General features: G+C 37.8%; 1 protein-coding gene across 1 annotated transcript in view; it reads right to left on the reverse strand.

Moving 5' to 3' along the window:
* Nucleotides 1-15163, reverse strand: part of LOC143245992 (uncharacterized) — a 64437-nt gene that overhangs the window by 7753 nt on the left and 41521 nt on the right. The window contains exons 11-14 of the mRNA XM_076492243.1: nt 14825-14828; nt 14273-14401; nt 12439-12536; nt 11577-11736 (exon numbers count right to left, since the gene is read on the reverse strand). Of these exons, the coding sequence (XP_076348358.1) occupies nt 11577-11736; nt 12439-12536; nt 14273-14401; nt 14825-14828 (391 nt within the window). The remainder of the gene's footprint in view (nt 1-11576; nt 11737-12438; nt 12537-14272; nt 14402-14824; nt 14829-15163) is intronic.

The raw sequence follows: 15163 nt of genomic DNA on the forward strand, positions 1-15163 counted from the left end.
TGAAAATGAAACTGTACATAAAAAGAGTACTTTTTACTGTTTCCTGGTTACCAGCTTCTTGCTTTAATTTTTTTCTGGATTAATATAAAAGCCAAATTTGTTAAAGTTAATTTAATGTTTTAAAAAAACAAACGTTTGTATAAAGTATGAGTGATTTTAGCAGTTTTATCTGTGAATTTATATGAAAAACAACAACAATCTTTCAGGTATGTTGCAGTAACCCTCATCAGGCTCAGCTATTTCTGAGTGCAATCCTTATAAAATTATGATAAACATAGATGGCCCTAATTGTACAATGTTTAAGATACATTTTTTTTCAGAAATATTTAAAACAAGGCTACATCAACAATAAATACCATTAGCTTCGTTGAATATTTTGTAAAACTAATTAAGAGTTACCTGTATTAGCTGTTTCTAAATTTGAAATGATGAAATAGAAAGATGGCAACCTAACACTACACACCTATAACTCTTTGGCCACTTTTTACCAATGTATAGTGAGATTAACCATCACATTATAGCATCCCAGTGACTAAAAGGACAAACGCGTTTGGTGAAAGCATCGTCAGTGTAACGAAAGATGTTACAAATCAAATAACAGGTTAAATTAAAGCTTTAAAGTTTGAGATAAAAAATGGTGTCTGAAAAGCCAAAATAATAGCTAAACAGAATCTTACTATAGAATAACAAATAGAAAGTATAAAGTTATAATGATGCTCTTACCTGCAGATAAAAAACACATGGTCACTGTAAACAGAATGGAGGTGAGGGTGACAAAAATAGCTCAAATTTATCAAAAATAAATCCTACTAATAAACAAGAAACTATTCTACTAAACCACTTGACAATCAAGAAAAGTTAACTGAAAATAATAACACCAGTATGTAATCACCTTGTAACATCTCTTGACATTGTTACAAAAAATGTTACAAAGGGGGAGTCATTTCATCCCCTTGTGAGTTACACAGATTTACTAATCTTCTTATGACCCAAATTTCCTGATCTTATATTGACACAGTTATCAATCGACACTTAATTATTTGTCAATGATTGATTTCACTTCAGCTGAATTCTGATAGGTTGTGGTACTAATCAAATCAGACAAATTAGGGAGCTCTGATGTTCCAGTCAACAAAGTGTTAGAGAAATTATGCTCACTACAGTGTATTCAGCTAATGACCTAGGAACTTAGAGGTTGTAGATTTTGTTTTAATCACTGAGAAAAAGAGAGATAAAATAATCTTACAATGAAGATGATCCACAATGTTTGTGTGTTTATGTGCATACCTTAACATTAATAAACCATAGTTTGTTATCTCAGTTACCATAATTCTTTGTATGGTAACTGGAAATTGTCTGACAATGTACAGAAGCTATATTGTTTCAGTAATTTTTCTGAAAAAAGAAAGAGATGAAAGATATCCTGAGAAAGAGCACATTTTCAATTTTGGTTTTCATTACCCAGAGTTGGCTGTATTTATTATTTTAAATTTTTTTATGGTAACTGTTCAATGGTGTACATAGGAGATTTTGCTCACTCATTTATAGACTTCTAATTTAAAGACACAAGCACTTTATCAGTTAAATATGCCAATTATTATTGAGAGAAAACTAACACTGTAGGATTAGTCAGCTGTGTCCTAAGTCACAATCTTCAGGGGTAAATGGGAAAACTCCTACCCTCAAAAATTCTAATGCCTTGTTAAACAGTTGGACAGAAGAGCAGGTAAAATTCACTGACATTATTAAGATAGAGTGCAGAGAAAGTGTGTCTCACAGTGAAGACTTTGGATGACAGAAAGCTGCAGTGCAGAGAAAGTGTGTCTCACAGTGAAGACTTTGGATGTCAGAAAGCTGCAGTGCAGAGAAAGTGTGTCTCACAGTGAAGACTTTGGATGACAGAAAGCTGCAGTGCAGAGAAAGTGTGTCTCACAGTGAAGACTTTGGATGACAGAAAGCTGCAGTGCAGAGAAAGTGTGTCTCACAGTGAAGACTTTGGATGACAGAAAGCTGCAGTGCAGAGAAAGTGTGTCTCACAGTGAAGACTTTGGATGACAGAAAGCTGCAGTGCAGAGAAAGTGTGTCTCACAGTGAAGACTTTGGATGACAGAAAGCTGCAGTGAAGAGAAAGTGTATCTCACAGTGAAGACTTTGGATGACAGAAAGCTGCAGTGCAGAGAAAGTGTGTCTCACAGTGAAGACTTTGGATGACAGAAAGCTGCAGTGCAGAGAAAGTGTGTCTCACAGTGAAGACTTTGGATGACAGAAAGCTGTAGTGCAGAGAAAGTGTGTCTCACAGTGAAGACTTTGGATGACAGAAAGCTGCAGTGCAGAGAAAGTGTGTCTCACAGTGAAGACTTTGGATGACAGAAAGCTGCAGTGCAGAGAAAGTGTGTCTCACAGTGAAGACTTTGGATGACAGAAAGCTGCAGTGCAGAGAAAGTGTGTCTCACAGTGAAGACTTTGGATGACAGAAAGCTGCAGTGCAGAGAAAGTGTGTCTCACAGTGAAGACTTTGGATGACAGAAAGCTGCAGTGCAGAGAAAGTGTGTCTCACAGTGAAGACTTTGGATGACAGAAAGCTGCAGTGCAGAGAAAGTGTGTCTCACAGTGAAGACTTTGGATGACAGAAAGCTGCAATGCAGAGAAAGTGTGTCTCACAGTGAAGACTTTGGATGACAGAAAGCTGCAGTGCAGAGAAAGTGTGTCTCACAGTGAAGACTTTGGATGACAGAAAGCTGCAGTGCAGAGAAAGTGTGTCTCACAGTGAAGACTTTGGATGACAGAAAGCTGCAGTGCAGAGAAAGTGTATCTCACAGTGAAGACTTTGGATGACAGAAAGCTGCAGTGTAGAGAAAGTGTGTCTCACAGTGAAGACTTTGGATGACAGAAAGCTGCAGTGCAGAGAAAGTGTGTCTCACAGTGAAGACTTTGGATGACAGAAAGCTGCAGTGCAGAGAAAGTGTGTCTCACAGTGAAGACTTTGGATGACAGAAAGCTGCAGTGCAGAGAAAGTGTGTCTCACAGTGAAGACTTTGGATGACAGAAAGCTGCAGTGCAGAGAAAGTGTGTCTCACAGTGAAGACTTTGGATGACAGAAAGCTGCAGTGCAGAGAAAGTGTATCTCACAGTGAAGACTTTGGATGACAGAAAGCTGCAGTGCAGAGAAAGTGTGTCTCACAGTGAAGACTTTGGATGACAGAAAGCTGCAGTGCAGAGAAAGTGTGTCTCACAGTGAAGACTTTGGATGACAGAAAGCTGCAGTGCAGAGAAAGTGTGTCTCACAGTGAAGACTTTGGATGACAGAAAGCTGCAGTGCAGAGAAAGTGTGTCTCACAGTGAAGACTTTGGATGACAGAAAGCTGCAGTGCAGAGAAAGTGTGTCTCACAGTGAAGACTTTGGATGACAGAAAGCTGCAGTGCAGAGAAAGTGTGTCTCACAGTGAAGACTTTGGATGACAGAAAGCTGCAGTGCAGAGAAAGTGTGTCTCACAGTGAAGACTTTGGATGACAGAAAGCTGCAGTGCAGAGAAAGTGTGTCTCACAGTGAACACTTTGGATGACAGAAAGCTGCAGTGCAGAGAAAGTGTATCTCACAGTGAAGACTTTGGATGTCAGAAAGCTGCAGTGCAGAGAAAGTGTGTCTCACAGTGAAGACTTTGGATGACAGAAAGCTGCAGTGCAGAGAAAGTGTATCTCACAGTGAAGACTTTGGATGACAGAAAGCTGCAGTGCAGAGAAAGTGTGTCTCACAGTGAAGACTTTGGATGACAGAAAGCTGCAGTGCAGAGAAAGTGTGTCTCACAGTGAAGACTTTGGATGACAGAAAGCTGCAGTGCAGAGAAAGTGTGTCTCACAGTGAAGACTTTGGATGACAGAAAGCTGCAGTGCAGAGAAAGTGTATCTCACAGTGAAGACTTTGGATGACAGAAAGCTGCAGTGCAGAGAAAGTGTGTCTCACAGTGAAGACTTTGGATGACAGAAAGCTGCAGTGCAGAGAAAGTGTGTCTCACAGTGAAGACTTTGGATGACAGAAAGCTGCAGCGCAGAGAAAGTGTGTCTCGCAGTGAAGACTTTGGATGACAGAAAGCTGCAGCGCAGAGAAAGTGTGTCTCGCAGTGAAGACTTTGGATGACAGAAAGCTGCAGTGCAGAGAAAGTGTGTCTCACAGTGAAGACTTTGGATGACAGAAAGCTGCAGTGCAGAGAAAGTGTGTCTCACAGTGAAGACTTTGGATGACAGAAAGCTGCAGTGCAGAGAAAGTGTGTCTCACAGTGAAGACTTTGGATGACAGAAAGCTGCAGTGCAGAGAAAGTGTGTCTCACAGTGAAGACTTTGGATGACAGAAAGCTGCAGTGCAGAGAAAGTGTGTCTCACAGTGAAGACTTTGGATGACAGAAAGCTGCAGTGCAGAGAAAGTGTGTCTCACAGTGAAGACTTTGGATGACAGAAAGCTGCAGTGCAGAGAAAGTGTGTCTCACAGTGAAGACTTTGGATGACAGAAAGCTGCAGTGCAGAGAAAGTGTGTCTCACAGTGAAGACTTTGGATGACAGAAAGCTGCAGTGCAGAGAAAGTGTGTCTCACAGTGAAGACTTTGGATGTCAGAAAGCTGCAGTGCAGAGAAAGTGTGTCTCACAGTGAAGACTTTGGATGACAGAAAGCTGCAGTGCAGAGAAAGTGTGTCTCACAGTGAAGACTTTGGATGACAGAAAGCTGCAGCGCAGAGAAAGTGTGTCTCACAGTGAAGACTTTGGATGACAGAAAGCTGCAGTGCAGAGAAAGTGTGTCTAACAGTGAAGACTTTGGATGACAGAAAGCTGCAGTGCAGAGAAAGTGTGTCTCACAGTGAAGACTTTGGATGACAGAAAGCTGCAGTGCAGAGAAAGTGTGTCTCACAGTGAAGACTTTGGATGACAGAAAGCTGCAGTGCAGAGAAAGTGTGTCTCACAGTGAAGACTTTGGATGACAGAAAGCTGCAGTGCAGAGAAAGTGTGTCTCACAGTGAAGACTTTGGATGACAGAAAGCTGCAGTGCAGAGAAAGTGTGTCTCACAGTGAAGACTTTGGATGACAGAAAGCTGCAGTGCAGAGAAAGTGTGTCTCACAGTGAAGACTTTGGATGACAGAAAGCTGCAGTGCAGAGAAAGTGTGTCTCACAGTGAAGACTTTGGATGACAGAAAGCTGCAGCGCAGAGAAAGTGTGTCTCACAGTGAAGACTTTGGATGACAGAAAGCTGCAGTGCAGAGAAAGTGTGTCTCACTGTGAAGACTTTGGATGACAGAAAGCTGCAGTGCAGAGAAAGTGTGTCTCACAGTGAAGACTTTGGATGACAGAAAGCTGCAGTGCAGAGAAAGTGTGTCTCACAGTGAAGACTTTGGATGACAGAAAGCTGCAGTGCAGAGAAAGTGTGTCTCACAATGAAGACTTTGGATGTCAGAAAGCTGCAGTGCAGAGAAAGTGTGTCTCACAGTGAAGACTTTGGATGACAGAAAGCTGCAGTGCAGAGAAAGTGTGTCTCACAGTGAAGACTTTGGATGTCAGAAAGCTGCAGTGCAGAGAAAGTGTGTCTCACAGTGAAGACTTTGGATGACAGAAAGCTGCAGTGCAGAGAAAGTATGTCTCACAGTGAAGACTTTGGATGTCAGAAAGCTGTAGTGCAGAGAAAGTGTGTCTCACAGTGAAGACTTTGGATGACAGAAAGCTGCAGTGCAGAGAAAGTGTGTCTCACAGTGAAGACTTTGGATGACAGAAAGCTGCAGTGCAGAGAAAGTGTGTCTCACAGTGAACACTTTGGATGACAGAAAGCTGCAGTGCAGAGAAAGTGTGTCTCACAGTGAACACTTTGGATGACAGAAAGCTGCAGTGCAGAGAAAGTGTGTCTCACAGTGAACACTTTGGATGACAGAAAGCTGTAGTGCAGAGAAAGTGTGTCTCACAGTGAAGACTTTGGATGACAGAAAGCTGCAGTGCAGAGAAAGTGTGTCTCACAGTGAACACTTTGGATGACAGAAAGCTGCAGTGCAGAGAAAGTGTGTCTCACAGTGAAGACTTTGGATGTCAGAAAGCTGTAGTGCAGAGAAAGTGTGTCTCACAGTGAAGACTTTGGATGACAGAAAGCTGCAGTGCAGAGAAAGTGTGTCTCACAGTGAACACTTTGGATGACAGAAAGCTGCAGTGCAGAGAAAGTGTGTCTCACAGTGAAGACTTTGGATGTCAGAAAGCTGCAGTGCAGAGAAAGTGTGTCTCACAGTGAAGACTTTGGATGACAGAAAGCTGCAGTGCAGAGAAAGTATGTCTCACAGTGAAGACTTTGGATGTCAGAAAGCTGTAGTGCAGAGAAAGTGTGTCTCACAGTGAAGACTTTGGATGTCAGAAAGCTGTAGTGCAGAGAAGTGTGTCTCACAGTGAAGACTTTGGATGACAGAAAGCTGCAGTGCAGAGAAAGTGTGTCTCACAGTGAACACTTTGGATGACAGAAAGCTGCAGTGCAGAGAAAGTGTGTCTCACAGTGAAGACTTTGGATGTCAGAAAGCTGTAGTGCAGAGAAAGTGTGTCTCACAGTGAAGACTTTGGATGACAGAAAGCTGCAGTGCAGAGAAAGTGTGTCTCACAGTGAACACTTTGGATGACAGAAAGCTGCAGTGCAGAGAAAGTGTGTCTCACAGTGAAGACTTTGGATGACAGAAAGCTGCAGTGCAGAGAAAGTGTGTCTCACAGTGAACACTTTGGATGACAGAAAGCTGCAGTGCAGAGAAAGTGTGTCTCACAGTGAAGACTTTGGATGACAGAAAGCTGCAGTGCAGAGAAAGTGTATCTCACAGTGCAGACTTTGGATGACAGAAAGCTGCAGTGCAGAGAAAGTGTATCTCACAGTGCAGACTTTGGATGTCAGAAAGCTGCAGTGCAGAGAAAGTGTGTCTCACAGTGAACACTTTGGATGACAGAAAGCTGCAGTGCAGAGAAAGTGTGTCTCACAGTGAAGACTTTGGATGACAGAAAGCTGCAGTGCAGAGAAAGTGTGTCTCACAGTGAAGACTTTGGATGACAGAAAGCTGCAGTGCAGAGAAAGTGTGTCTCACAGTGAAGACTTTGGATGACAGAAAGCTGCAGTGCAGAGAAAGTGTGTCTCACAGTGAAGACTTTGGATGTCAGAAAGCTGCAGTGCAGAGAAAGTGTGTCTCACAGTGAAGACTTTGGATGACAGAAAGCTGCAGTGCAGAGAAAGTGTGTCTCACAGTGAAGACTTTGGATGTCAGAAAGCTGCAGTGCAGAGAAAGTGTGTCTCACAGTGAAGACTTTGGATGACAGAAAGCTGCAGTGCAGAGAAAGTATGTCTCACAGTGAAGACTTTGGATGTCAGAAAGCTGTAGTGCAGAGAAAGTGTGTCTCACAGTGAAGACTTTGGATGACAGAAAGCTGCAGTGCAGAGAAAGTGTGTCTCACAGTGAAGACTTTGGATGACAGAAAGCTGCAGTGCAGAGAAAGTGTGTCTCACAGTGAACACTTTGGATGACAGAAAGCTGCAGTGCAGAGAAAGTGTGTCTCACAGTGAACACTTTGGATGACAGAAAGCTGCAGTGCAGAGAAAGTGTGTCTCACAGTGAACACTTTGGATGACAGAAAGCTGTAGTGCAGAGAAGTGTGTCTCACAGTGAAGACTTTGGATGACAGAAAGCTGCAGTGCAGAGAAAGTGTGTCTCACAGTGAACACTTTGGATGACAGAAAGCTGCAGTGCAGAGAAAGTGTGTCTCACAGTGAAGACTTTGGATGTCAGAAAGCTGTAGTGCAGAGAAAGTGTGTCTCACAGTGAACACTTTGGATGACAGAAAGCTGCAGTGCAGAGAAAGTGTGTCTCACAGTGAACACTTTGGATGACAGAAAGCTGCAGTGCAGAGAAAGTGTGTCTCACAGTGAAGACTTTGGATGTCAGAAAGCTGCAGTGCAGAGAAAGTGTGTCTCACAGTGAAGACTTTGGATGACAGAAAGCTGCAGTGCAGAGAAAGTATGTCTCACAGTGAAGACTTTGGATGTCAGAAAGCTGTAGTGCAGAGAAAGTGTGTCTCACAGTGAAGACTTTGGATGTCAGAAAGCTGTAGTGCAGAGAAAGTGTGTCTCACAGTGAAGACTTTGGATGACAGAAAGCTGCAGTGCAGAGAAAGTGTGTCTCACAGTGAACACTTTGGATGACAGAAAGCTGCAGTGCAGAGAAAGTGTGTCTCACAGTGAAGACTTTGGATGTCAGAAAGCTGTAGTGCAGAGAAAGTGTGTCTCACAGTGAAGACTTTGGATGACAGAAAGCTGCAGTGCAGAGAAAGTGTGTCTCACAGTGAACACTTTGGATGACAGAAAGCTGCAGTGCAGAGAAAGTGTGTCTCACAGTGAAGACTTTGGATGACAGAAAGCTGCAGTGCAGAGAAAGTGTGTCTCACAGTGAACACTTTGGATGACAGAAAGCTGCAGTGCAGAGAAAGTGTGTCTCACAGTGAAGACTTTGGATGACAGAAAGCTGCAGTGCAGAGAAAGTGTATCTCACAGTGCAGACTTTGGATGACAGAAAGCTGCAGTGCAGAGAAAGTGTATCTCACAGTGCAGACTTTGGATGTCAGAAAGCTGCAGTGCAGAGAAAGTGTGTCTCACAGTGAACACTTTGGATGACAGAAAGCTGCAGTGCAGAGAAAGTATGTCTCACAGTGAAGACTTTGGATGACAGAAAGCTGCAGTGCAGAGAAAGTGTGTCTCACAGTGAACACTTTGGATGACAGAAAGCTGCAGTGCAGAGAAAGTGTATCTCACAGTGCAGACTTTGGATGACAGAAAGCTGCAGTGCAGAGAAAGTGTATCTCACAGTGCAGACTTTGGATGACAGAAAGCTGCAGTGCAGAGAAAGTGTGTCTCACAGTGAAGACTTTGGATGACAGAAAGCTGCAGTGCAGAGAAAGTATGTCTCACAGTGAAGACTTTGGATGACAGAAAGCTGCAGTGCAGAGAAAGTGTGTCTCACAGTGAAGACTTTGGATGTCAGAAAGCTGCAGTGCAGAGAAAGTGTGTCTCACAGTGAAGACTTTGGATGTCAGAAAGCAATGATTTTTCTTGTAGTAATTTACATCACTATCAAATCAACATCTTCCTTGTGTTCCAGCTGTCATGTTTATATCATCAATCATATCTTCCTTTTCAAAAATGTTATAATTAAATTTGAGAAACGCTCTAGTAAAACTGAATAAGTTTGTTTTTTTTCTGGTGATATTATATCACCTGGGTAATTTGAATCAGAATATTACTGTTAAAAAGTAGACAGTTAACCAACTTCTATTATAAGTTTTATTTTTTATTATATTTGTCAATATATTACAATGACAACATGTGTGCTGTTAAGTGTTGAGTACATTATATTAAAGTGATTTTTAAAATGTAAATAACTGAGTTGTGTGACAACTGAAGCTGTGGTGGAATGGTACATCAGAACTACTTTTTGATGTTCAGCATTTCACAGGTCATATGATCTTATTAAAACTATACCACTTTCAGGAAGGGTAGGTAACAGCTTCTGCTAATGGAAAACACCTGTACATGCAGATTAAAAACAGATATAAAGATGGAGAATTTAGAACTTCTAAGATAAGGATATCTCTTGTACTTTATGGTATCAGGAAACAAAGTAATACTGATCAACTTGGAACATCAAGACCATCCAAAAAGAGATGTGCTATAAGTCATACCCAAGGCATGGTAAGCAAAGTGTGGCATCCAGTAACAGGTGAAAATCCATGAACATAAAGATCAGAGACAAAAGCTGTCTATGTGTCTCAGGCAATATAATAATGAAGGATATTCTGGAAACAATGTCATTTGGGTATGATTTCACAAAAATAAGGTTTTCAGTCATATCTCATGTTTACTTATTGCATACTTCAAGCAGCTGGAGTGTGGAGAATGCAAAGACCTTTCTGTCAAGATGCTGTATGCATCACTCATGGATTTCTGTGCAATCACACTGTTGAAATGGCCACTAGGAAACCTCTGTCATCATACACTGGATGGACTCTGGAAAACAGCAGGGAGAAGTGGTATGTTTTGAACATGAAAGCCTCACACTGAAGCCTTTTGCAACTGAAAGTATGCTGCAGGGCTATTTTCAGTATCATGGTCATCAGGCAGAGCATGACTGGACATGGTGACATAGATTATGGTGAGGTTCTAAAATGGTGTCAATAAAACATACTTGAGAAAGTAGAATGTCCATTAAAACATTATATGAAATAATACAAATATAATGTTTTTTTTCCAACAATATGAAAATGTTGATTTTGTGTCCTATCCTTGAAAATCCACAAAGAAATTAAACAGAGTAAACTGTAAGTTCTACACATCAATACAAACACTAAATGTTATAAAAAAGTACTCATAATAAAGAAAAAATACAGTCCAGTTATTGGAATTAATAAAGACTTAGGACTAAAACATCAGCCACTCTGGGTGTTGAAAAGTTTTGTAATCTTAAACAATGGTGAATTAAATTCCTGTTTATTATTTAGAAAACTGATCTTAAACAATCTGCAACATTATGATGATTTGTATTTAAACAACTAACAGAAATTCTACTCTAAAGAGAATCATTAAACAGTTGATCATCCACATGACACTGAATAAAGAATTTGATGAAATGTTGTAATATTCTTAACATACCTAAATTAATTTAGTTTACAATATGGTGAAGTAAAACAAACTCAAAACTCCATAGAATTTCTATTAATTGTACAGTATTTAAAAGAACTGGTAAGTTATCTTTCAAGCTTGAACAACAATGCCTACAAGTTTCGAGCTCTAAGTTATTTTCTCGACAAGTAATATTTGAAATGTTTTGTTTGTGTGTAATCTTATAAAGCATATATAACTTATTTAAAATATGTACTCTAAATCATCAAAATCTGGTAACGGTTACTACAGCACAGCTGGTTAGTATACCAAAAAAAAAAAGAATTTCTGTGTACAACTTTTATAACTACATGTACATACATATAAAACCATATTATAAGTTTTTACAATAAATTTACACAATTCTAATTGAAATTTACATGTGTTTTCAAATCATTATACTAAGAACTCAGAAATCCACCCACACCAACCTCCAGCGTAAGTTCTTTGAGCAACTATTGTCATATTCTATCAGTAATTCTATATTTTCTAATTTAGCCTTTCATCTTACATTAACAAACAAGAGTTTAGGTTATCTTACATCCAGAGGTATAAAATTAGATTTATAATCAAACTTTTCATCAGTCTCATACAAGAGCTCACAGCATTGATTTTCTCAACGAATAAAAGAGAAAAGAAGGTTATACTTATATTCTGTTATAAATGTTCATAACTTCTTTAATTCTGAGACCAGACTAGCTGATCAGCATACTAATGTAGGATAAACAAACTTAGAGCATTGAAAGTAGTCATACTGTATAATAATTATTGGTCTCAAAAGGCTTGGATATGCAGTGATTATGTCGGCATATCTTAAAAAAAACATAAAAACCTCACAGTTTGAAACTCTCTTACGATTGTTTAAAAAAATATTTGTACTTTCTTTTGTTGTGTCTTCTCTTCTTCTTCTTCAGGGTCTGGATATACATAACTATCATACTCTGGCTCTCTGTAATATTCTGTGTTGTCAACTTCGCTAACTACAGTAGCATTTCCAACAGTGGTATTAAGCAGAGCTGACATTCCACTAACAACACATCTAAGATATATGAAAAAAAATTACATATATGTTTCTTATTTCTAACAATTATTCTTCAGTTTTAGCTTAATTCAAAGTACAATGGACATTAAGGTAACCTGTATCATATATTGGCATTCAAGAAGTTTCTCTAGTGTGGTATCAAGGTATCACATATCTCACTCTTTTGTAGTATACAGTACCAACGATTTCTGACTTTGCTACAGTTCTATTTCAAACCAGGTGGTTAGGGCACTCGACTTGTAATCTTAGGGTCTCGGGTTTAAATCCTCATCACAGTAAACATGCTCTCCCTTTCAGCTGTGGGGACATTATAATGTGATGATCAATCTCACTCTTTGTTGGTAAAAGAGCAGCCCAAGAGTTGATAGTGGATGGTGATGACAAGCTGCCTTCCCTCTAGTCTTACACTGCTAAATTAGGGATGGCTAGCACAGATAGTCCTCATGTAGAAAATTAATGCAAGTTTTACAATCTCCAACACACATTCAGCTTATAAGAATGTCATTAACAAGGTTCAAAACACCAGCACAAAGAATTTTAAAAAATCCTGAATAAATACGTAAAATAAGATTTCGAGGGAGACAGCATTTCCAAATGTCACAGCACAATAGTGAAATAATTTTATTTCATTTATAAAAAGATTTGTAATTAGTCACAAGAATTAAAAATTGATTTAAAATTGTAACATTTCAGACGTACTTGGATACATCTAAAAATTCTTTTGAAGAAATACTTTTCGAATTTCCCTCTTCAATTAATTTTGATGTTACATCATCTAGGATAGATGCTGCTTTATCCTATAAAAAGAAGAAACCAGTGAGATAAAGCTGTTCATAAATACTGACCAATATAATGCTACTCTTACTCAAAACATGTTCATTGATACAATGTATTATTATTTTATAGTTTGTTATACTTGGCAAAATATTTGTTAGTGACCTGCTTTGTAACAGAATAAATCAAAACTGTAATGTAAATATCTGGTACTTCAAAACATTCAGAACTATCAATACATCAAACAGACTTCTCTGAGCTGTATATACAAAACACATACTTTTAAAGCTACGTAAATCTACAGTTTCAAAGTGTTTTTTATTTTGTTTTTCAGGCTAAGTTTATGATAACATGTATATATATATTGTAATATTTTAACAGTAACACAAAAGCGCATCCAGAATTTTCAGCACATTTGTACAGAAACAGATTATACATTTTTTTCATAGTCCCCTATTTCTAAAATACAGATTTAAATTAAACATATTTTGGAAATGCTAACATTTCACACTACTTGAGTGTAAATACAATTAACAGTTCCTAAAACTAACAAACTGTATGTTGAAGTAAATAAATAGAAATGGTGGAAGAGGACAGGGTATTTGACTCAAGAAGATATTAGTCGACTTAATAAATTTGGGAAAACAAAAACGTATCTTTATACAGCTTATATAGCCTATTTCCATAAAAAAATATAGATTTCCTTTCAAAATAATCTTTCTTTATAAACTTTACACATATGCTTAACTACCAGAAGAACCACATGTTTTGAGGTAGCAATTACCATTTCTTGTTATTAACGAATTTGTTTACCAATTATGTAATATTTCTTTCTTTACTTAGTTCAGCTGCATTCTTATGTGCCTTAAGTAGTTTATGATAGTGGATATTATATTCTAAGCCTTTTTTTGTATATTAAGACATCAATATATGGTTCAACTAGCAACGATTTATATATATTCTTTTATGACTACATAAAAACGTCTATTCCCTCCCATTAAACAATATTAGGCACTTATAAAAACTTTATGTCACAAATAAAAATAAAATTACTATTTCTAACAATATACTTCTTTCATATATCAAGAATCTTTGATGTATCACAACCAGAGTACCTGGACTTATTTTGCAAGGTGGTCATGGTACCAACACTTATTTTGAGGTGCTTTGTCAGTTTGTTTGTTCACACATATACCTTTTGTTTTCTTTCTCAAAAACAGGTTCACTTAATCCAATTTAAAATCTCTACCTTTTTTTTTTTTCAGAATTTCCCCCCCCCCTGATCACAACTATCAAGTCTAATTCTTCTTGACGATTTGTTTAACTTCAGTTGTAAGGGTTTTATTTTCCTGTCAAACAGTGAGATTACAAATCACATAACTAACAACTTGCATCAATTTTACAAAATTATATAAAAAATTTTGCTGCATATAACCTAAATCATTTATTTAATGGATGCATTCCAAGTATGACGTACACTGTACAAGTATGTATTATTTAAATTAATTTTAGTTCTATTTTTTAAGTCTGTGGATCATCTAATAAATCAAAAATAATTTACTGAAAATCCAATTCATATGCAAGATGAATAAAAAAGAAACCTATGCAAACTGAAATGACAGTCATTCCTTGTCTTTATATGAGCGACGATTAAATTTTTGCAATCAATATTTATGGATTTGAAAGACAACGTAATTCAAAGATTATATGTTTAACCTAAGGAAGGCATATCTGCTTTAATATGATGTGAACAACATACTTTGGAATCAATTGTAACTTCCTTTGGATTTCCACTGAGAACAGAAGTTAGAACAGCTGCTGTTTGTTTTACAGCTGGTGTACTATGTAAAGGTACTTCTTTCAAAGAAGTGAGAAGTTTAGATCGGATCTACAAGAAATGTAACAATGAAAAAAACAAGTTATACAATAATTGTTGCATGTAAACACTATGTTTCTGAGACATATAACATCACTTTACTAAATGCTGCGTACATTGTTTTTTCCAAAGGCTCTGATAAAGGAGACAGTAATTTGTATCATATTTCTGTCACAAATGTTCTCATTAAACTAAATTCAAGTAAGTGTTTTTATTTCATAACCATGAAATTGGTTCATTACACTATACTGTTAATGATGTTTTCGGCCATAATCCCAACAATATCTCATAAATATCAGTTACTCTAGGGGGTTCAAGTAAGTTCTAAATACAAATTTCAAGCAAACATAGCAAAACAATCTTCACAATAAAGTTATTAAAAAGTCATGACAATCAACATAATAGTTTTAACAATAAATACATAATATGGTTTACCTTACTTAGAGAGCACACAAATATAAGTTATCTTCAATCAGTGTTACAGATGTACACAAAGAAAATTTATATTGTACTCAAAAACTGAGAAAAATATATTATTGAACAATTTAGACCACTATACAGTTTTCTACTTGAGCGTAACCTGAAACTTAACGCGTTCCAGTTAAGGCTGACAGTATAAAGCCACTATGCATAAATATAACCATTAAATGTGACACAATTAAAAAAATTCCACAATTACCTTAAAAGATTTTTACATAAGAAAAACTTTATTATGATATATATCCAAATTAAGAAATACACAACACCTAGTTTTAATATAAAATATTAAATCCT

The sequence above is a fragment of the Tachypleus tridentatus genome, chromosome 3 (assembly GCF_004210375.1).
Source record: "Tachypleus tridentatus isolate NWPU-2018 chromosome 3, ASM421037v1, whole genome shotgun sequence".
In the NCBI taxonomy this organism is placed as follows: Eukaryota; Metazoa; Arthropoda; class Merostomata; order Xiphosura; family Limulidae; genus Tachypleus; species Tachypleus tridentatus.